Raw genomic sequence first — 22,005 nt, 5'->3', positions numbered from 1 at the left:
GCCTTATATTGTAAATGAACATGAGGAACCCATGTGAAAACAGCTTTACAGACTCTTGAGGAACGTTTGTGAATACAGCTTTACACACTCTTGAGATCTGGATTAGAAGAATTTATTTTTTAATCTGATGACCTTTCCCAACTACCAAGAATCTGCATAAATTATACCAACTCATCCTTATCTCTCACACTGCCAACAAAAATGCTTACAAAGTTGAACACAGTGTTTTAAGATGTTTAATTTTAAGATAAATCTGGCAAGATACTCCTATATTTTACATAAGAAACAAAATAAATTTTCAACTCATACAAACACTGACTAAACAAACAGATATTTTTTTTTTTTTTTTTTTTTTTTTTTTTTTTTTTTTTTTACGAATCAAGCGAATATAATTGGGCACATGCACATCCAAAAGAAAAGAATCCCATATAAAACAGTGTGTATAAAGAATATAATTGAGCACATGCACATCCAAAAGAAAAGAATCCCATATAAAACACTTCGTATAAAGAAAGGAGTTTGGAAAGAAAAAAGATAAAGATATAACTCTTCATATAAAAAAAGGAACTTGGAGAAGAAAAAGGAAAAAGTTTAGATGCACAAACACTATGGGTGTGTTTGGATACCTATGGTGTCCGCTCTTGATAATAGCTCTTTATCATCAGATCAAGACACCAATCAGTTTTGATAGAGGCGGGAATTAAACCCTAAATCTCTTATTCAACCATCAGATACTTTACCAGTTGACTTATCTAGAACCCACAAGTATATATCCTCATATAGTAAAGCATTTTTAAACTCTATTTATACTATTAATAAGAAGATTCTCCTGTTTCGTTTTCAATTTTTGGCGTACCAAAATATCTTTATACAAATTTTGAAATAACATACCCTTTTGTTTAATTTTTTTTTCCTACAAAAAAGCAAAAAAAGGTTAAAACAATAATACTATCTCACATTCAAAAAAAAAACTGTTATTCTCACCACCAATTTGTATGCAAATGTCTGATTCTTATTTGTATTTGTTATTTATTTGAATTCAAATACTTCAATTATCTTTATAAATAATAAATAAATAAATAATTACTTTTTCCAAAAAAAAAAAAAAAAATCCAACTACCTCACCTAAAACCTACTCATTCTTATCTAGAAATTTTTAGGTTTTTTTTAAAAAAAAAAAAAAAACATTCCAAAAATTTTGTTATCCAAATTCTATACAGTTATCACAAATCCTCATCCATCCACACTAATGTATATCATCTTTCTTTTGTTCAAATTTCAATTTTTTTTACTTATCACAATTTTTATCCCAATCAATAAATTCAAATGTCCTATTGGGTTCCAACTTCTTACCGTTCTCTATTTCAATTTTAAACATTATTTCACGTTATCTTATCTCCTTCTTTATAAAAAAAAAAAAAAAAAATTACGCATGGTTATTTATATATCACTTTTAAGTATTATAACACTTTGCATGTGATGAGTATAGTTTTTTAACCGCTTATTCAAATGCACTTATAATCTTATTTTATTTTATTTCATTCTATTGAAATCTATGAGATTTTATTACATCATGAACTGGTAAAAAAAAGAAAAAAAATTCGGATGCCAAATCGTTACCTTTCAAAATTCGACCACCAATACCACCGCACTCCCTTAGTACGATGGTCACTCCACAAGTATAAGTGCTTGTGGAGTGTAGGGGGTAAGAGCCGGGGTTCAAGTCTCCAGGAGGGAGTTTCACACACATATACATAAGGATGGCAAAATGAACCCGACCTGCGGGTATTTGACTCGGCCCGACCCGTTTAACATTAGGGTCGGGTCTGGGTTTTCATTAAAAAATCCGAAGCGGGTTCGGGTCGGGTCCGGGTATTAGGCATACCCGACCCGTATATATAATATTAAAAAATAAAAAATAAAAAATAAAACCCTAACTATAAATGCTCACTTTTCCCCTAAATCCCTCAGACCCATTCTCTCACCCTCTCATTCTCTCCCAAGTCGCCTCCCATTCTCTCCCTCACCCTCACTCTCACTCTCACTTGAGCAAGACCGCTGGCGCCGTTGCTTCGCCTCCCATGCTCACATCGCCGACGCCGCTTCTCACTTCACCGACGTCGCTGCTCCTTGCATACCTCACCTCGCCGGCGCCGCTCCATTCTCCACCTCGCTGGTCTTTCCTCCCTACCTCCTTCACCTTGCCGTAGCCTGTAGACGCCGCTGCTCCTTCCTCACCTCGCTAGGCCCTCCTCCACCTCACAAGGCCGCAACTCTCTCATCTCCCTCACCTCGTGAACTCAAGCTTTTGTTCTTTTTGTTCTTTTAGTGAAAATCGTTCTTTTTGTTCAAAGAATCAAATTTGTAATTTCTAGTTTTAGTGCTATTTTGGTTGAATAGATCGGCTTGTTTGATTTGATTTTGTGGGGTCTTATTGTTCAGACCTAGGGTTTGTATGTTAATTCTTGTTTTTGCTTTTAATGTGGGAAAATATTGTAATGAAAAAAAATGGGTTTCCAATCTGTTGGTTGCTAAGAAAATAATGGGTTTTCTTTAGTATTCTTTTTCCCCTCCTGTTTGGTTTCTGAGAAAATCAATATTAGGCAAACATTTTTTTTTTTTTTTTGATTGGGCCACAGAATGGGCCCTGAAGTACCACGGCCCAACGGGGCCCGTGGAGCCTGTGGGGCCCGACGGGGGCGGGTCCGGACCCTAGAAAAAAATCCGTTTAGTAAATGGGCTGGGTCCGAGCCGTGGGTCTTGGTCAGCGAGTCGGGTCCGGGTATAGAAAAACCCAGCCCGAACCCGACCTGTTGCCATTCCTACATATACACTTAGATTAAGTTAGAGTAGAATTCTATCTTGTATCAAAAAAAAAAAAAAAAAAAATTCGACCACCAATAACAATAAATACCAAACCAACTACCACTAGTGTGACAAAAAACAAAGCAAGACAAACTAGGAAGGAAAGCTTGATAGTTTTAGTGAGTCAAAGCCTCTGTCTCCGTTTTATGCTCTCTCTTCCTCTTAAATTCGACTGCCTAAGACGCAGAACGTAGTAAAGCTTCTCAAACTTGTTCACAACAAACTCCAAAACCTCCTTCGCTTTGTCAAAACGTCCTTAGCGAAACCTGAACTCCAACACCCACCTCCACCAACGTTCGATCCAACTGAACCGTCCTTACCAATCTCGTACCCAATCAAAACGCTCAAGGGCCTCGAGTCCAGGTCCTACTTCAACTCCTTTCACTCTACCCTTTTAACAAAGCTTAAAAAAACCCACTACCTCACGTAAAAACTATTCATTCTTATCTCACAATTTCTATGATTTTTTCTTTTAATTCTTTAAAACATTCCAAAATTTTTGTTATTTAAATTCTATGCAATTATCACAAATTCATATCCATCCACACTAACATATATCATCTTTCTTTTGCTCAAATCTCAATTTATTTTTTTACTTATTACAATTCTTATCCCAATCAATAAATTCAAATGTCTCACTGGGTTTCAACTTCTTGTTATTCTCTATCTCATTTTTAAACATTATTCTACGTTACCTTACCTCATTCTTTAAAAAATATGTAAATACACATGGTTATCTAGAGTCTTTTGGGTGAATATTGTAAAAAATGAAGTTTATTTGTGATATGGGTACTGTTCAAACTTATTTGGGAAAATGAGGAGAGAAGCGAATTTTGACAACACCATTGCCGAAATTCTGAGAAAAAGTAGGAGAGATGAGAGAGAAATGATGTGATGAATGTGAGAAAGAGAGAGAAAGGAATTTTGGCAATGATATTGCCACAATTCAATTTTTTTTTTTGGCTTACGACAAGGGGATCCTCTCTCCCCTTATTTGTTCCTCTTTTGTGCTGAAAGGTTGAATGCTCTCTTATGGAATGCTGTAGATGAAGGAGTGATTAATGGTTTCTCTCTTTGTAGAAACGGGCCTAAACTAACACATCTGTTTTTTGCAGACGATTGTTTAATTTTTTGTAGATCTACTCTTGAGGAGTGTAGTAAAATTCAAGAATTGCTTGCCATTTATGAGACTACTTCTGGTCAAATGATCAATAAGGAGAAGACTATTCTCTTTTTCAACAGGAATACAGATGAAGCTACTTAGGAAGCTCTAAAAGTGGCCCTTAGTGTTCCGGTCATCAGACATTATGAGAAATATTTGGAGTTGCCCTCTTTTGTAGGTAGGGATAGGAAAGCATGTTTTACTTAGATCAAAGAAAGGATTTGGGGCCGAATGCAAGGGTGGAAGGAAAAGTTGTTGTCTCAAGCAGGGCGGGAAGTCATGATTAAGGCGGTGGTCCAATCTATCCCGATTTATTCCATGAGCGTCTTCAAGCTTCCGGTAGGTCTTTGCAAAGATATTGAAGCCATGATACAAAAATTTTGGTGGGGGTAGTGGGGATGCGAGGAAAATTCATTGGGTTAAATTGAGCTTTTTATGTTCTTCTAAATCAATGGTGACATGGGGTTTTGGGACCTTCAGAAGTTCAATCAGGCTTTATTGGCTAAACAGGTTTGGCATTTTCTTCATCATCGAGATACACTTCTCTTTAAAGTCTTTAGTGCTAAGTATTTTCCATATGGTAATATTCTTGATGCCCCAATTCACCCTAAGTGTTCTTATGCATGGCGGAGTATTTTGGATGCACGTGGTGTCATTGAGAAAGGTGCGATATGGAGGGTAGGTAGTGGACAAATGATAGACGTTTGGCATCATAGGTGACTGCTTGATCTTAACCATAGTAAAATTATTTCACCCAACGCCAATAATGATGTTAGTAGGGTGTGTGGTCTGTTCCTACCTGGTACACAGACTTGGGACCCAGGGCGTTTGGCAAGCTGTTTTTTACCATGGGAAGCAGATATGGTGCGTAAAATCCAGGCCTGTGCGGATGGGGAGGAGAATATTTTGATCTGGCCTTTGACTACTGATGGTGATTATAGTGTAAGGAGTGCATATAGAATGCTTGTTGATAATGGGAACCAGTCGCTGCCAAGTTCTTCTGCTCCTAATGGTGATGGTTCGGTGTGGAAGAAAATCTAGAAGGTCTAGGTTCCTCATAAAATTAGACATTTCTTGTGGCATGCTGCAAAGGATTCTTTGCCCAAAAAACAGAACTTGGTGGCTTAGCATTCCTTGTTGGTAATGTTTGTGATGGTTGTGGTGATCATTCGAAATCAGTGATGCATGCGTTGTGGCTTTGTGATCAAGTGCGTTCGGTTTGGCTGACAGATCTAGGTTTTTTGTTTTTGGTTCAGGCAAAGTACAGGACGTTTTTGGACCTGTTGGAGGTTTTGTTTAATCATGGTTCATGCTATCGTGTTGCACTTTTGCTACAGTGGTGTGGTGTCTATGGCAATTCCGTAATAGGTTGAGAAAGCGCTAGTCAGTGTGGCCGTTGCATGAACTAGGTGAGCGAGCTCGAGGTTTAGTTGATGAGTTTTGGGAAGTTAATCCTTAGGTGCAGAGTGAGCCAGTGTGTCGGTCCCTGGTGCGTTGGTCTCCTCCCCCTTAAGATCATTACAAAGTGAACTTCAATGCAACTTTCTTTGCAAAAACCGGGTCAGTAGGTGTTGGTGTAGTTGTTCGTGACTGTGATGGGCATATTATTGGAGCTTTGCAGCAGAATATTTGCTCGGTTTAGTCTGTTGAAATGGCTAAAGCTTTGGCGGCTAGGAGGGCGATGATGTTTGCTGCAGAGTTGTGTGTGTTTCAAGTGATTATTGAAGGTGATTGTAGTCGGGTTATTACTGCCTTGAAGGGCTTTGGTCGCTGTCGTACTTTGTTTGGTCACATTATTGATGAATCTAAGCGAATTGGTGGAACGTTGAGGAGCTATTTGTTTCAGCATATTCGGCGTGAGGGGAATAGGTTAGCTCATTATTTAGCTAAAAAATTAGTTTTATCTGCAAACACTGATGTATGGGTAGAATCTCTGCCTGAGGATGTGGAAGATGTTTTCCATTCAGATTTTCCTTGAACTTGTGGTGTTTTTTTTTTAGTTTTGGTTTTCTTAATAATATTTTGCTTACCTTTGTCTCAAAAAAAAAAAAAAAAAAAAAAGAATTGCCGAAATTGGAGGATTAAAAAAAAGGAAAAAAAGAAAACTGAACTGTGGCAAGAGTAATACTACGGTTACAAACTATTTTACAATATTTTTACAAACTGTTGTAATGGCTAATTTCTTACTGGTTTTCATCAAGGCCCACCAATAACATCACTTTTTATTTACCAATAATCACTTATCACATCAACAGTTTATGAAAGTTTTTGTAAAAAAATTTGTATCTTTAGCATTTTGCCAAAAGTGGATGATTTAAAAAAATAAAAATAAAAACCTTGATTGTGATAAAATTAATGCTACAACCATATTTTTGGAGTAAAATTATAGAGATACACATTGTAGGGAAGGGCCCAAAATCATATTTTGGGCCTTGGGCTTTTTCCGAGGACGTTGTATGGTCTGAGGAGGGACAAATAGTTATGAGGGGTTCCAATTTAAAGTCTCATGAGTAAGGAATGAATGGAATGTGGTCCGAGAAGGAACTCGGTCCGAGAAGGAACTCCTCCTCGGATACGATAAATACAGTTCAAGTACGTACTCCAGCAATTAGAGTGACCCTCCTAGAAGTTTCAATGATAGGGATGTGCTACATGAACACACGATAAGGAAGGAAACCCAAAAATATCTAAGGGAAAGCTGCTATCATCACATTAAATGCACTGCAGCTACTTTTTTGGCCGCATTTATGTGGAGAAGACCTCTAAACAGTGTTGCCTTAGCCATCACAACTCACAGAAAGCCAAATAGGGTGTTTGATGTGATAGGTACTCAAGTAAGGGCTCAGATAATCAACAAGTGTAGGATCAAGATGGTCCAAAGAGAGTTATATAATGTGAGAGACCCTCCTTGAGAAAAGGCTCGGAAAAATGGAGAGAGAACACTGTAGCAATCTAAATTGTCCTTGTATCCAGTTGTGATCAATCTATAAAAGTGTGATATCAGAACCTCTTATTTGTATTTGATTGACATTTAATTCGGTACTAGCCATTGTCCAACTCATTAGGGCCTAGTTCTTTAACCCACTCTCTACAAATTTATTGTACTGGGCTCATTGGGCCAAAATCCCATACATATTGGACTTGGGCTGTAAACTGTGTCCTTACATACACTTTTAGTCATCCAAAAGTGTGGCTGTAGCATTAATCTTACCAAAATCCTTTTTTTTTTTTTACTCCTCTAATTTCGGCAATTCAATTGCCACAATTGATTTTTTTTTTTTTTAATCCTCCCTTTTTGGCAAAATACTAGAGATACAAATTTTTTTACAAAACTTTTATAAACTGTTGATGTAATGAGTAATTATTAGTAAATAAAAAAGTGATGTTATTGGTGGGCCCTAATGATAACCAATAAGAAATTGGCCATAACAACAATTTGTAAAAAAATATGGTAAAATAGTGTGTGGCCGTAGCATTACTTTTGTCACAGTTCAGTCTTCTTTTTTTCCTTTTTTTAATCCTCTAATTTCGGCAATTCAATTGTCACAATTCAATTTTTTTTTTTTTTTTGCCAATGTCATTGTTGAAATTCCTTTTTCTCTCTCCCACATCCATCACATCAATTCTCTCTCCTCTCTCCTACTTTTTCTCAAAATTTCGTCAATAGTATTACTGAAATTCGCTTCTCTCCTCATTTTGCCAAATAAGTTTGAACAATATTCATATCACAAATAAACTTCATTTTTTACAATATTCAGCCAAAAGACTCCGATTATCTATACTACTATTTAAGGGACTTCCTCGGTTTGAGATCCTCATTTTTTTGTTCAAAAATGCCCCTACACTCCTATGTTTAAGTAAAGACAAAATTAAAGGACAATATAGTAAGAATACAACTTTAACTCCCACTAAAACATTGCCTAAAAAATATGGTCACTCTCCTGTTGATTTTCAAATTACTTTATCTACTTATAAATTAGATTCTCAACATAAAAATTATATATATAAAAAAAAACACAATTTTTTTTTTTTGGCTACAAAATAAACATGTAATATTTGTTCATTTTTTGAAACTAACCTCATGACACTCCTGATTGTATTAATAGTTATATATGCATAATATTATGAAATAATAAAATTATTTTTTAAAAAAAGTCTCATTACACACACGAAGCGCATGTGATAAGACTAGTATATTTAAATATTAATTTAAAATTTTTATTTAAATTTTGATATATATATATTTTTTTTCATTTATATCTATTTTTCTTACTTTTAGAGATATAAAACACTAAAACTACTAATTAAGTTTTTATTTTCAAGTTTCGCTAACATTTTCTTTTCAATTAATTTTATGGCTAATCAACTAATTCTTTCATCTACTTTATTATTTTCTTCATTTTCTTCTAAATGTTTTCAAGTTTCACTAACATTTTCTTCTCAATTGATTTTATGGCTAATCTACTAAAAATTATGTGGTTGAAAATTTTAATGAAAATTATAATTTGAAAATTAATATTTTTGTTAACATATACTCTATAGAATTTTTGGACGTGGATCATCTCATAAAGAAACAAAGAAATTGAAGTTGGAATTTTATCTTAAAAAAAAAAATGTAATAGATAAGTATGAAATGTAAGAATATGAAGAGTACTTTACCGTAAAGCAAATACGGTAAAGTACTTTTTTTTTTATAAGTACGGTAAAGTACTTGCTTTTTAGGATGATTGTAATGGAGTCTATTTGGACAGGCTGTGTCCTTGCCCTTTTTTAATTTCTTAGTTTATTAATGGAATCGTCTTTCATCAAGAACAGTACTTTACCGTAAAGCAAGTACAAAGATAAAGCTCAGAGAAAGTGAACAAAACAAAGCAAAGTAGAATAAGATAAATAGAGTTTTTTTTTTTTTTTTTTTTTTTTGATAGGGATAAATAGAGTTTTTAAAGAAGAAACTTGAAGGAGCGGACTCAGTGTTAGCTTAGCCTCAACGACAACACTCAACATAGAAGATGATCTAGACCGCAGCTTAGGAAGTTAATGTTTTTTTATATAAAGAAGCACTTTCCATGATTCCATCCATCCATCTATACAGAGAAGATTGAGGTATAAGATTAATTTTTCTTAAAGTAAATGTTGATGGGGCTGTCTTGGCGGAACAACAAAAGTCTCGGGTAGGAGTGGTAATATGCAATTGTGAAGGTTTGTTCATGGGAGCTTTGTCAATAAAGCTAAATCAGCATTTGGGATCCTTGGAAGCCGAAGCAAAAGCTTATGAATTGGGCATTATGTTTGCCAAAGATATGGGATTTCATGAGATTGTTCTTAAGGGGAATTAGTTCTCTATTAAGTGCTTTTCGTAAATTTTTCTATTTCACATATTGGTAGGAAAGATAATCAGGTATCCCACTTGTTAGCAAAACATGCTCAGGGTGTTAAGCAATATATTGCTTGCATTGAGAAGAACCCTTATTTCTTAAAACATTCTCTCTCAATTGATGTACTTGTTTCTAGCTTATGTTAATGGAATTTCAGTTTTCTATAAAAATAATAATAATAATAATAATAATAAAATAGAATAGGAATGGTACATTAGTCACACAAATTCAATGAAAATGTTTTTTTTTTTCCTTTAACAAAAAATATTTTTTATTTATACATTAATATTTGAGGCATAATTAATATTTTCACAAGCAGAGCCATATTTCTATTGATTAAAATTCAAGGGCTTTTTTTTTTTTTTTTCTTCACTTGGGACCTTGTTTATATATCATTTTTAAGCATTATAACACTAAACCAAAAAAAAAAAAAAAAATTATTGTACGTGCAAAGCGTGTGATGAGTCTAGTTTTAAACATAGTGTTAGGTTCTAAATGTTTAGAACAATTGGCAAATCGTGAACACAAACTTGTCTAGATATAGATCTTAGAGTCTATAGGTTTTATTAGACAATGCTCAAGGTGATTCAAGTCAAGATTCAAGAACATACAAGCTGCAGGAAGAAGATTTCATAATCTGTCTGGTTCGATCGATCAAAAGACAGGCTCGATTGATCGAAAGTCGTATCTGCAGAATTTTAATTAAACCCAAACAGCAGTTCAAGCCCATTAAGGATTAGGGTTTCTAATCTACTTCTCCCAATATATAAAGGAAATCCTAAGCACATTTTTATAAGGTTTTTCAGAGAGAAAAAAGTGTGCCTCTTTTGTATTTAGGGTTTTGTTCCTAAAAAGCTCTCTTATGTCTTCTATCGGTATTATTCCTTGAAGAATCTCAAGATCTGGTATTGTAGAAGTTACTGCCTTCTCTTGTCATCAAAGGTGTTGATGATCTTAACCTTCAAGGGTGGTCTTGGAGTCATAAACAGGAGAGTTTGTGTTGCTAAACCTTTGAGTGGGATCTCAAAGTCACAAACGGGGGTGTTTGTGTTTTGCAAAGGCCAAAGAAAGAAGGAGTCCGTGGATTCGGAGTTTGCACATGGTCGTGTCAGTAAGTTCTACTGGTGGGTAGCAATAAGAAGTCGAGCATGGGGGCTTGTAAGTCTTATTGTATGAATTTCGATTCTTTCTAGTGGATTTGTTTTTGACTTTAAGGATAGTTAGGTTAAATTCTCCCTAGATTTTTTTACCGGTTTGGTTTTCCTGAGTTATTATATCTTTGTGTTTTTATTTTTCGCTGCTATACATTGATATGATATATTTGTGTTAACTTAGATCTGTTAATTTGACTAAATAATCACTTGGCTAATTACCTAGGTTAATTTGTTTGTGGTTTTAAGGGGTCTAAAAACTAACACATAGTTTTTAAACCGCTTATTCAAATGCACTTATAATCTTATTTTATTTCATTCTATTGAAATCTATGATAGGTTGACATTTTAATTTGTGAAAATAGAATGAGATTTTATTATGGTATGTACGGGTAAAAAAAAATAAGAAAAAAAAAAATTTCCGGATGCCAAATTTTTACCTTTCAAAATTCTACCACCAATAGCAAGAAACACCAAACTAACACGCGCCAAAAAGTCAAGAACAATAAATACCAAACTAACTACCCCCAGCGCGATAGAAAACAAAGCAAGGCAAACCAGTAAGGAAAGCTTGAAATTCTTCAGAGAGTCAACTCTGTATGCTCTCTCTTCCTCTTAAATTCGACTGCCTAAGACGCAGAAACATAGTAAAGCATCTCAAACTTGTTCGCAACAAACTCCAAAACCTCCTCCGCTTTGTCAAAATGTCCTCATCGGAACCTGAACTCCAACACCCACCTCCACCACCGTTCAATCCAACCGAACCGTCCTTACCAATCTCGTACCCAATCGAAACGCTCAAAGACCTCGAGTCCAGGTCCTACTTCAACTCCTTTCACTACCCTTTTAACAAAACTTCGGTTCCTCTTAAATCTGTGTTGCCCAATAGGCGCAGATTGCTTGTGTGCCATGACTTGAAAGGAGGGTATTTGGATGATAAATGGGTCCAAGGAGGGACTAATCCTGAGGCCTATGGGATATGGCATTGGTATTTGATGGATGTTTTTGTTTACTTTTCTCATACTCTTGTTACTCTTCCACCACCGTGTTGGACTAACACAGCTCATCGCCATGGAGTTAAGGTACATGTCAATTTCCATGACTTTGTAGCTAACATGTTTGTAGTTTTGTTTTGTCAACAAATTTCACACATTTTTTGACAACATCAACATGTGACGTGTTAATTAGCGAAACATCAGGGGACTATCACTGTCACCTCAGGCGTTGTGAAAAATGTGTGTGTGATGGATATCTAATTGTTTTGAATTGAGTTGGTTATGTTAGTACCTGGACTTTGTGAGGTTGAGGAAGAAAATGATAAATTACCACTTGTCTAAAAGTTTAATTTTATCGGAGAATGGTTCTAACACTTTCCGCATGAGAGTTCAGACTCTCCTCATAAGTGGGCCTAATATATGAGATTTTTCAATTTTTTTAAATGGGAGGTAGAGTGAAGACAATATTTGAACTTAGGATTACTTGCTCTGATACCTTGATAATTATCACTTGTCCTAAAAGTTTAAATTGACAGCAAATGATAAATTTAATTATTTAACATTATCTTAACAAAAAATGTGAAAATCCTGATTGAAATGAGCTATAGAGTCTATTTGGATACCACTTATTTGTTGAAAACTGAAAACTTATTGTTGAAAACACTGTAGCAAAATAATTTTGTAAAGACAAATACTGTAGCAAAACCTATGGCTACGTTTTTCAGCTCTTGGTGGTCTGTGAACAGTAACCATAGGACCTACTAAAAAAACGCAAAACGCAGAAAATTTTGTACGAAAACGCACACCTAATATTGCTTAATTTGGGTAGAAAAATGGGATCAGGTTTCGAATTGGGAAAGTATTTCTCAGAATTTGAATGTTTATATAAGAACATGGCATGTTGGTCGTGGTATTCTTTGGTCATTTAATAATTTTTTAAAAATATATATAAGTAAAAAGAACGATGTAGATAAATAAAGCTACTTTATGCAGAAAATGCACAAAGCAGTCCAAAAAGAAATTGTTAATTTGACTTACAGAGGAATTTTTTTTTTTTTTTTGGGGGGGGGTGGGGGTGGGGTTGGGGGGAGGAATTTGTTTGGTTTGAGTGTATTGGATATTAAATTGTTTTGAATAGATTTGGTTATGTTAGATGGACTTGGTGAGATTAATGTAGAAAAATATGATGATCTTGATTGAAATGAGTTCTAATGTTGGTTAATTAGGTAGAAAAAATAATTTTTGGAATTGAGAAAGTATTTGTCCAAATAGACTTCTGCTTACATTGACAGGGGGTTGGATAATAGTATTCATGAGTACTTGTGTTTTGTGATCTATTATATCTTCAAGTCAAGTGTGGGATTCAACAACTTACTCTAAAGAAATTGTTATATATAATTCTTGGTTTTGCCTATGCAATGTAAGGTATTGGGGACTTTCATCACAGAATGGGATGAAGGGAGAGTGGCCTGCAATGAATTGCTCTCAACAAAGGAATCTGCTCATATGTATGCCGAGCGCTTGGCAGAGCTTGCTGTTGCTTTGGGCTTTGATGGATGGCTGGTATGTATTTATGAAAGCTGCATAATTTCAAATTTTATTTTCTCTATCTTTTGAATATAAATGCTTCAGGGTGGTTATGCAATTTGAGTCATGCCAATAGTACATTTTTGGAGTGAATTATTGAACATATCAGGATATCGTATCTACACACAATATACTTAGAAGAAACTAAAAAAGATTCAGTTCAGATGGTCCAAGGAGTTGGATTTCAAGCTGCATTGGTGTGGAAAGCTGATTTTTAAATTTTCAATTTGTCCTATGAAATAGAGATTATGATAAATAAATAAAAAGGGGTTAATTACAGTTTATTCACATGTGGTTAGGCCCAATTTTATATTGTCTACTTGTGATTTGAAAAGTGTCATTTTACCCACCCGAGATTGACTCCATTATACAGCCGTTACCCACCTCATCTCCTTCACCATTAAAAACATTAAAAAAAAAACCAAAAACAAAAAAAATCAGAGAAAATAAGATCTGAAAGGGGCTTTTGAAAAATTATAGAGGTTGCTTATGTTTGGACTCAAGAACACTACAGAAAAACCCTAGAAATGGATCTGGCTTTTCATATAAACCCCTTTCTTTGTTATTTTGTTCCATCTCTCTCTCTCTCTCAATATGGTAGTACAGTTTAATGAAGTTTTGGACATACTTAACCCAATTTTGGAATGGCTATGCTGGCTTGTAGGTTACTGTAAAATTAGTTGATACATAAAAAAAGTAACATTTTCTCTTATTACATAACTAGAGGCCATATTTATCATAGTTACAACTTTTTTATTTCCTTTATGGCTGTGGAGATGGTCAAGTGAGGAAGAATCAAAATTTACTGGTGGAATTGGGCAAGAAAGCTGGGCACAAGAATTGATAGTTTTACTGGGTTTCGGCTACAGTGGTAGCATATAGAATAAGATTATGATCTCATCATGAAGAAGGAAGAAGGCTTTGTTGAAGTACGCCATTGTAATCTGGGCACTCTTGTAATTGAGCACTAGTATCCACATCTTTTAAGAGAGGAATGGTTTAGAACAATTATTATTTCTTCTCGTGTGACTCTGAATCATACAAGAGCTTTAGACATGATTATAATCCAAAGCAGTAATACAAAAATATTGGAGATCATGCAAAGCCACTGTCTTTGCCACCGACACAATCCTCTCCGTCTTCATATGTGTGCACAAGTCGGTTTACTCTTGGGACATCTTTGTCCAGAGGGTCGGGAACAATCTGTTCCACAACAAGAGGGATGACTCTCAACTCAATTTGCTTTCTGTCCACAATACCTTTCAGATCAATTTTCAGGGTTTTCCTTTAGTGTTTTTAAGAATATAAGCAACTTCTATAACTTTTTCAAATACCCCTTTCAGATTGTGTTTTCTCTGATTTTTTTTGTTTTCTATGTTTTTTAATTTTATGTTTTTAACAGTGAAAGTGATGAGGTGGGTGGCTGTATAATAGAGCCAACCTCGAGTAGGTAAAGTGACACTTTTCAAACCACTAATAGGCAACATGAAATTGGGCCTAACTACAAGTGGGTAAGGGTAAACTGTAATTAACCCTAAAAAAATAAATAAAAAAAGAACTGATAAAGAGGTTAATGTACTTTTAGGGTAGAAGGATCAATGTTGTTTATGTGCTGTAAGTTATTTATTTATAACAGAAAATGGCTTTTTTTTTTTTTTTTTTAAAATAAAAAAGAAGAAGAAGGAATTTTGGCATACTTCATGATGGTACTTCTGTTTATTGAACTCCCTTTCTATAACTGACAAAGGAATCACCTTCAGATTAATATGGAGGTCAAATTGGATCCCGGGCAAATCCGTAATATGAAAGAATTTGTCGACCATCTAACCCAGACCATGCATTCCGCTGTGCCTGGTTCCTTAGTGATATGGTGAGTGTTAGGAGATATCATCTTCTCAGTCACCTTTATTTTCCCAATATACTTAATCATGTATAAAATTGTAATTTATGGATTATATTTGGTTACACAGGTATGATAGTGTTACAATTCATGGTGATCTTCACTGGCAAGATCAACTGAATGACAAAAACAAACCTTTCTTTGATATTTGTGATGGAATATTTGTAAATTATACATGGAAGGTATGGCTTTTTTTCCCCATGTGTAAATTGATTTCAGTGTTCTGTTATTATATATTGAAAAAAGGAAATTATATGTTCCATAACATGCAGGAAAACTATCCAAGGGATTCAGCTGCTGTTGCTGGTGATAGAAATTTTGATGTTTACATGGGGGTCGATGTATTTGGAAGGAACACTTTTGGTGGTGGGAAGTGGAATGTATGTCTATTATTAATCTTGTGTGACACATGAACTATATGTTTTGGTGCTAGAATATACCTACAACTGTTTTAAACTTCTAAACTCTAATTCGATTTATGTGTTGGTCTTTGGAGTTCTAATTGATTCGTTATATTTGAATCAGACAAATGATGCTCTTGATGTGATAAAAAAGGGTGAGACTTCAGCTGCCATATTTGCTCCTGCATGGAATTATGAGACTCATCAACTTCCTAATTTTCAGACTTCACAAAATCAGTAATGCAGCTTTTGCTTTGCCAGAGTTCTTTATATCAGAATATACTTTATCTCAGATACAGCTAGTAGACTTTCTGAGATTTTAATTACTTATATAGTTTTTTTTTCCCTGAAAATTTTATAACTGATTGGTTTCATCGATTGTCAAATTTTCCTCAACTAATTATTTATGACTAAGAGAAGTCAGCATCAATTTTCCAATGCTGACCTTTAATATCTTTGTCAATTCTTTTCGGTTTTCTTTGGATGATAAAAGATGATTGGCTTGCCCTGTCTTAATGCTATAATATTACATTTTAGATTTTGCATGTCAAGATTTATTGTTTCTTTTCTCACATAACATGTATAAAATAAAGAGTATCTTTGAAGAGTAACAAGTGTTGGTCTCCATTTGATCTCTTTGATATGAATGCCACCTTCAATATCCATACTCTTTATCTGCAGTTTTGCATGCATTTATTATCAATCATTCCCATTATTTCACTGAATTGAAATTTCATAAGCTATTTTCTTTAAGCTTACAATTTTTGATAACTAATAAAGATTTATTGATATCAAAGAAATAGACACCCAAGTACTCAGGGGTATACAATAGATTACAAATTTTATAAATTTCTTGAATATGATTTACTCCAATCCTCATTATATGTCCTCAGAACTGTAAGCATCACCTTCTAAATTTACTACTATAGTCACCTGATCATCCTGAATACCCATTTTTCTAACAATAACATGACATCCGTCTGTTCATAATTTAATATTTGTAATTTATGATTTGAGTCCATAATTTATAAATCTTCCTAAAATGTTTGACAGGGTTCATTAACATGTAAGTATGATTTTGCAGTTGGTGGAGCCTTGTGGAGAAATCATGGGGAATAGTACAAAATTATCCTAAAGATCTGCCATTCTATACAAATTTTGATCAGGTAACAACTGTTTCTTTATTCTCTCATACTTATATGATTTCTAAGCAATCGAGCATGTGAAAGCTCCTAGTATGAAATAACAATCAAAATTTGGAACAAACAAAAGTTAGAGAAAAGAATAAACAAAAGCTTTCCACATATTCATCTCAAACTTCAAGTAAAGCATTTGTTTAAGTAAGTTATATTATTGTAGGAAAATTATGTTCTCTCTCCATTCTCCTTGATAATGTTACATATAATAATGATGTGATCTACATAATGAGATCATAAATTATAGTAACATGATAATGCTATAGACACTAATAATAACACAAAAACTATGACACGTGATCTCATTTTATCTAATTTAGCTCCTCTCTAGAACCCTTAAAGACTCCACTGCCTTGGATGACCATCTGATGGATTCATCTAAGAGATTATAAATACACAATGTAATATAATTTTGTTCAGTTTGGCTTTAGGTTCTACTTTAATTCCTTTATTAGTGGGAATATTTCTGAGGATTTTTAACAAATACGAAAAAGAAAACAAATTTTGCAAATTGCTTGGATAAATCTCTTAAGGTCAAAATGACATTTAAAAAAGCTCTTCCATCAAATACTGCTTGTCTGTCAGATGCTCAATTTTCCTTCCTTTGGTTGCTCATATTGCAATTGGTCATTGAAGGATTTGAAAGAAGCATGACTCTAGATAAAGTATTTGTCCCTGTTGTTTAAAGTAATGGAGTATTATTGTCATTGATTAGGGGCATGGACATCATTTTTCAGTAGATGGAGCAGAAATATCAAATGATCCTTGGAATAACCTTTCTTGCCAAGGTTTCCAGGTATGCACCTGATAGAAATGTTATTTCCTTCCTTTAGTATGATAGGGTTTGGCTTTCCTTTTTCAACTTGTGAGTTGTGTAATACTGTAATCAGACTCAGTTCGGTTTCCCTTTTTTCCTCTGTTGAAAATGAAATTTTTTATATGATAAATTTCTAAATAATTAGGAATATGAAAGCCATCATTCTGATGTTAATTAAAGAAATCTATTTAATATCCTAGAGGTCCATTCAAAGTTCTGAAATTCTGGTAGTTACATAAAATCTTCATATTGTTGACTTATGTTTAGCATCAAAATTTACAGTCTTGTGTGTGTCTTAGCTGTTAGGAGGTGAATTTGAATGCTGATGGGATGGAATCATAGAAGAACTATTATCATTGTACTATGATGAAAATACGTAAGATTAAACTTCGAAAATTTAGAACATAACAGGGATAAAACTAGTTTAGAATACCAAAAAAAAAATTAAATGTTGTAATCTCTTATTGCTCCATTCATAATACAAGGGTACATAGGATCCAAAATATGAAAATTAGCTTAAAGATAAGGATTGCCTCTATTGATGAAAAGATGAGGGAGAATCACTTGAGATGGTTTGATCATGTGTAGATGATAGTGATTAATGCATCAATGAGGAAGTGTGAGTTGATTCAAGTCAAGTAACTAGAAAAGGTAGAGAAGATTTAAAATAACATTGTAGTAGTAAAAAAGGAGATGTCAATTAAGGAGGTAATAAGAGAGTATGACTTTTGGATAGAATAGAATGGCTGGAAAAAATACATGTGGCCAGTCTTTAGTCTGTTGAGAATTCATAAATGACAACAAAATTTTGAAACTAAGGCTTGGTTGTTATTGTCATAATCCCTTGTGGCTGCTCAAATATTGCAGCTTTTCAAGTTCACATTCAGATTCTCCTCTTGTACTATGTATGCAATGCAGATATGTGATTAAATGAAATGATTTGCTCATCCATTATGCAATTAACTCCTCCTATTAGTTTAACATGAAATCATTTTATAGATTATTAGCACGTTTTTTACCCTGACTCTTGTTTTTGTGGCAGCCTTTACTTGAGTTTGTTGATAACCCTACTCTGGATAGCATTCAAGCACTTGTTGAGTAAGTTTTGATCCTTATGTGTGTCTTTTATTTTTCATTTATTTATTTAAAAAAGTGGTGGTCTTCTATTAATGTTGTTTCCACCAAAAGGTATGACATGTCACACACTCGTATGAGTCCATCATGTCTTACACTCTTATGACTCAATCATGTTTAGAATTGTAGAAGTTTTATGCGTTGTCTGATGAACTAATATAAGGTATTAGCGGATGAACTTATATTAATATATAGATTGTACTCAGAAGCTCTGAGTATCTACTCCATGAACATGACTTCTATAGTGCATTACTCAATTACAAGAATTTCTATCTAGTTCTGTTTTTTCCTTAGGTGCTTACTGTTTAGTATCAATTTTCTATCTTGAAATACATATGTTTTGGCAAATGGTAGTTTCAACGAAGCATCTTATAGTGGAGGGGGAAACATCACATTTAGAGGAACTCTTGAAGACAATGCTTTTTTCACAAGAAGGCTTTTTCATGGAGAACTTCTGTTGGGTGATTTACCTGTCAACTTTACATACTCTGTAAGCTATCCTGTTTTGTGTATTTAAGTTGCGAATGAGTTTGGTTTGAAAATTGATTAGTAGGATTGATACCCTTTAGATTCCTTAGCCTGGGAAAAGTTTTTTTGTTGGAAAAAGAGAAATCTAAATTTTAATTATATTGCCTGAGCCTGGCTGCCTGCTGGTAGTGGAACTGAGTTTTGCATATTTTATGCATGCCAATGACACTATCCAATCTGATCACAGATAGATCTTATATTCCATCTCCTTATCTACTTGCATATGTTTCAACCGTGAACTTGGCAATTGATGCAGGTGAAATCAGAGGGAGATTCTCAACTGGGCCTTTCTCTTCAGTTTTCTTCTACAATGAATAAAAGCATGTCAATGCTTCTGGCATCCCAGGAAATTTACCAATTCTCAAGCAAATTCAGTCAAGTAATTACAACACGCCCACATGGAAAGCCAGGAAATTCACCAGGATGGGTCATACAGGAGGCTAGCATTGCAATGAATGGATACAAATTAACAGAAATCCATGCTGTGTGCTACCGGTCAAAGCCCGAATTTAACAAACCCGGACCAGCTCACAATCCAGTTAAATATTTTGCAGTTTTGGGTCATATTACCATAAAAAATTCTGAAAAGAAGTCAGGCTTTCCACCCTCTTCCTCATGGCTTGTTGAGGCCCAATTTATCAAATGGACTTCTGTTTCTCAGGGTTCCAAGACACTTAGTGTAAAACTTAAATGGAAACTGAAAGATGGAACTGATACTGTATTCCCAAACTACAATATTTATGCAAAGAAACTAGCAAAACAGGTGGTAAGTGATCAAGATGTATCACTAGAAGATGTGCCGAAGTATTTAGGAACGGCACATGTGGAAGCATTTTACGTTTCTGACCTTTCAGTTCCTTGTGAAACATCCAGTCTCAAATTTATTGTTCAAGTATGCGCTGCTGATGGGACTTGCCAGAAATTGGACGATTCTCCAACCTTTTCAATTGATGTTAAAGGTCAGTAATTTTATTTTATTTTTAAATATTTTTTAGTGTAATTGTATTTTTTCCCTCTCCTTTTCAAGGAAGAAGGCTTGCTAAATAATGCAGGCTATGTAGCTTATATCTGGCAAGTGTTGTAGCATGACAATTTCAATAAAAAGGAACTGTAATAAAGTTGTCCTTTAACTATTTGATATTTCCCAATAATTCATCTTTACTATGTGTTTGTTTTTAGAGGTGACATTTTGGTGATTATACTGCTCCTAACTTTTATTTATTTAAGTTTAACAGTTTCACACACCCCCACCCCCCCCCCCCCCCCGGGTGTACTTTAAGGACAAAATACTTTATAGGTGGTTTTCTGATATTGGACACTTTTTAACTTTTAAAACTCAGAAATGCTGTAAATACAAGCAAACGCATAGGGAAAATGGGCTTGATGCAGATTCTGTTTCCCACATGTGGAAAACATGAAGTTCAAGGGAAACGCTTGAAACCCCTACCTGAATTTGAAAGCTCTATGTCTAGCCAGTGACATACAACATATTCTGTAATAGTTTTAGCCTTTTAGGCTTTTAGCAATATTATAGGTAAAAGGTGGAAGTGTTTGTAAATACAGGTCTACAGGTCTATATATGTTATTAGAATCACACCCAATTTAGAGTCATTCCTTTTGAGTTGGGTTTGGGATCAACACTTTTAAGCCTCACTTACTCATCTCCTTCGTTCACTTAACAAAGATATGCATCTGAATTTTGAAGTCGTTAGCTCTGGATGTATTTTCACCCTTCTGTCACATGTTGCATAGTGAAACAAAAGTGACATAGTTTGTTTAAATTTAATTCAAGCCAAGCCATATTTATTTTCGGAAAGAGAGGGGGGGGGGGGGGTGTTAAAATTTCAATTTCTTATTGATGGATAAAGTTAAGGGGAAAAAAAATACAACAAACAAACAAACAAATAGCTCAATTTCATAAGATGATATTCGAGATTAAAATATTAGTGGAAGGGTCCAACTAATTGTTACTAATTGTCTAATTCCCGAGGTTCTTAGTCAGAAATGGTGAGCCTGCAGTTTTGGGGTCAAAGAGTTCATAGTCCTACTCCACTATGCAGTGTAGACTGTAGGGTGGGGTGAAGGGGTTGGAAATATGCACATAAAATTGTAGTAGGGTTCAATATTTTATACCTATAGAATAAAATATTCTTGGATATGAAACTGGGTATCCATAAACTTGGACGCAAGCCTTAACTGCCTTAGATATTTTGATTTTTCAGTGTGCTAAACTTTGAATTCCAAGTGCGGTCTAGAATAGCCAAACAGAAGTGAGGAGTTTAGAGGTGCATGAATCATGATTATCTAATCATATTGACTGGGACCTAAGGGATACTCCTAGATAACTCCACCATAGTGTGGAATGTGGATGATACCAATGTATTTCATGGAAAAATAACTGATGCTTCTTTCAGCAAAATGGCTATTAAAAAAAAAAACCCTTCTTTGTAGCATCAACAATAACAAATAACCAAATCTTAGTCCCAAAATTTTTGGATCAACTTAACAGCATTTTGTAACAGCTTATTCCAATTTTTTTTTTTTATTAAAAAAAACTTTGTAAAAGTAGTGTGGAAATGTTAATGGATTAATTAGGAGGTTTTGTGTTTTGTTTTCAAATATAAGACTTAAAATGGAATTATTAAAATAAATTGGTGATTAGATCCAATGACTAGAGTCCAGAGAAGAGAAACAAGAAATAAGGAGTAGAAGAAGAAAGATGTAGATAACTAAAAGAAGAATGGTATTTGAAAATCCAAACCACCTTTCTTTTGGAAGTATTCTCCTCGAGCCCTCAAAGAAAGAAACGAGGTTCCCACTATCTCATTCTTGTCTGCATGTAGAGGCAAAGTCGAGGTTGATAGATAATAGTGAAATGTCTTTGTCTTGTTGTG

The 22,005-nt window shown here is 34.4% G+C and overlaps 1 protein-coding gene across 1 annotated transcript; it reads left to right on the top strand.

Annotated features, from left to right (window-relative positions):
- The first annotated feature begins 11,087 nt into the window (after positions 1-11,087).
- LOC115955138 (cytosolic endo-beta-N-acetylglucosaminidase 1) lies at positions 11,088-20,633 on the top strand. Its single transcript, XM_031073195.1, has 12 exons — positions 11,088-11,635; positions 12,974-13,111; positions 14,896-15,005; positions 15,106-15,217; positions 15,308-15,415; positions 15,561-15,673; positions 16,521-16,602; positions 17,348-17,428; positions 18,492-18,547; positions 18,938-19,073; positions 19,368-20,070; positions 20,452-20,633. Exons 1-12 carry the CDS (start codon positions 11,153-11,155, stop codon positions 20,460-20,462), a joined length of 2,133 nt encoding a protein of 710 aa, XP_030929055.1. The 5' UTR covers positions 11,088-11,152; the 3' UTR covers positions 20,463-20,633.
- The last annotated feature ends 1,372 nt before the right edge of the window (positions 20,634-22,005 follow it).

The sequence above is a fragment of the Quercus lobata genome, chromosome 8 (assembly GCF_001633185.2).
Source record: "Quercus lobata isolate SW786 chromosome 8, ValleyOak3.0 Primary Assembly, whole genome shotgun sequence".
In the NCBI taxonomy this organism is placed as follows: Eukaryota; Viridiplantae; Streptophyta; class Magnoliopsida; order Fagales; family Fagaceae; genus Quercus; species Quercus lobata.
Note: the sequence above shows the minus strand (reverse complement) of the source record. Positions and strands in the feature narration are given on the sequence as shown.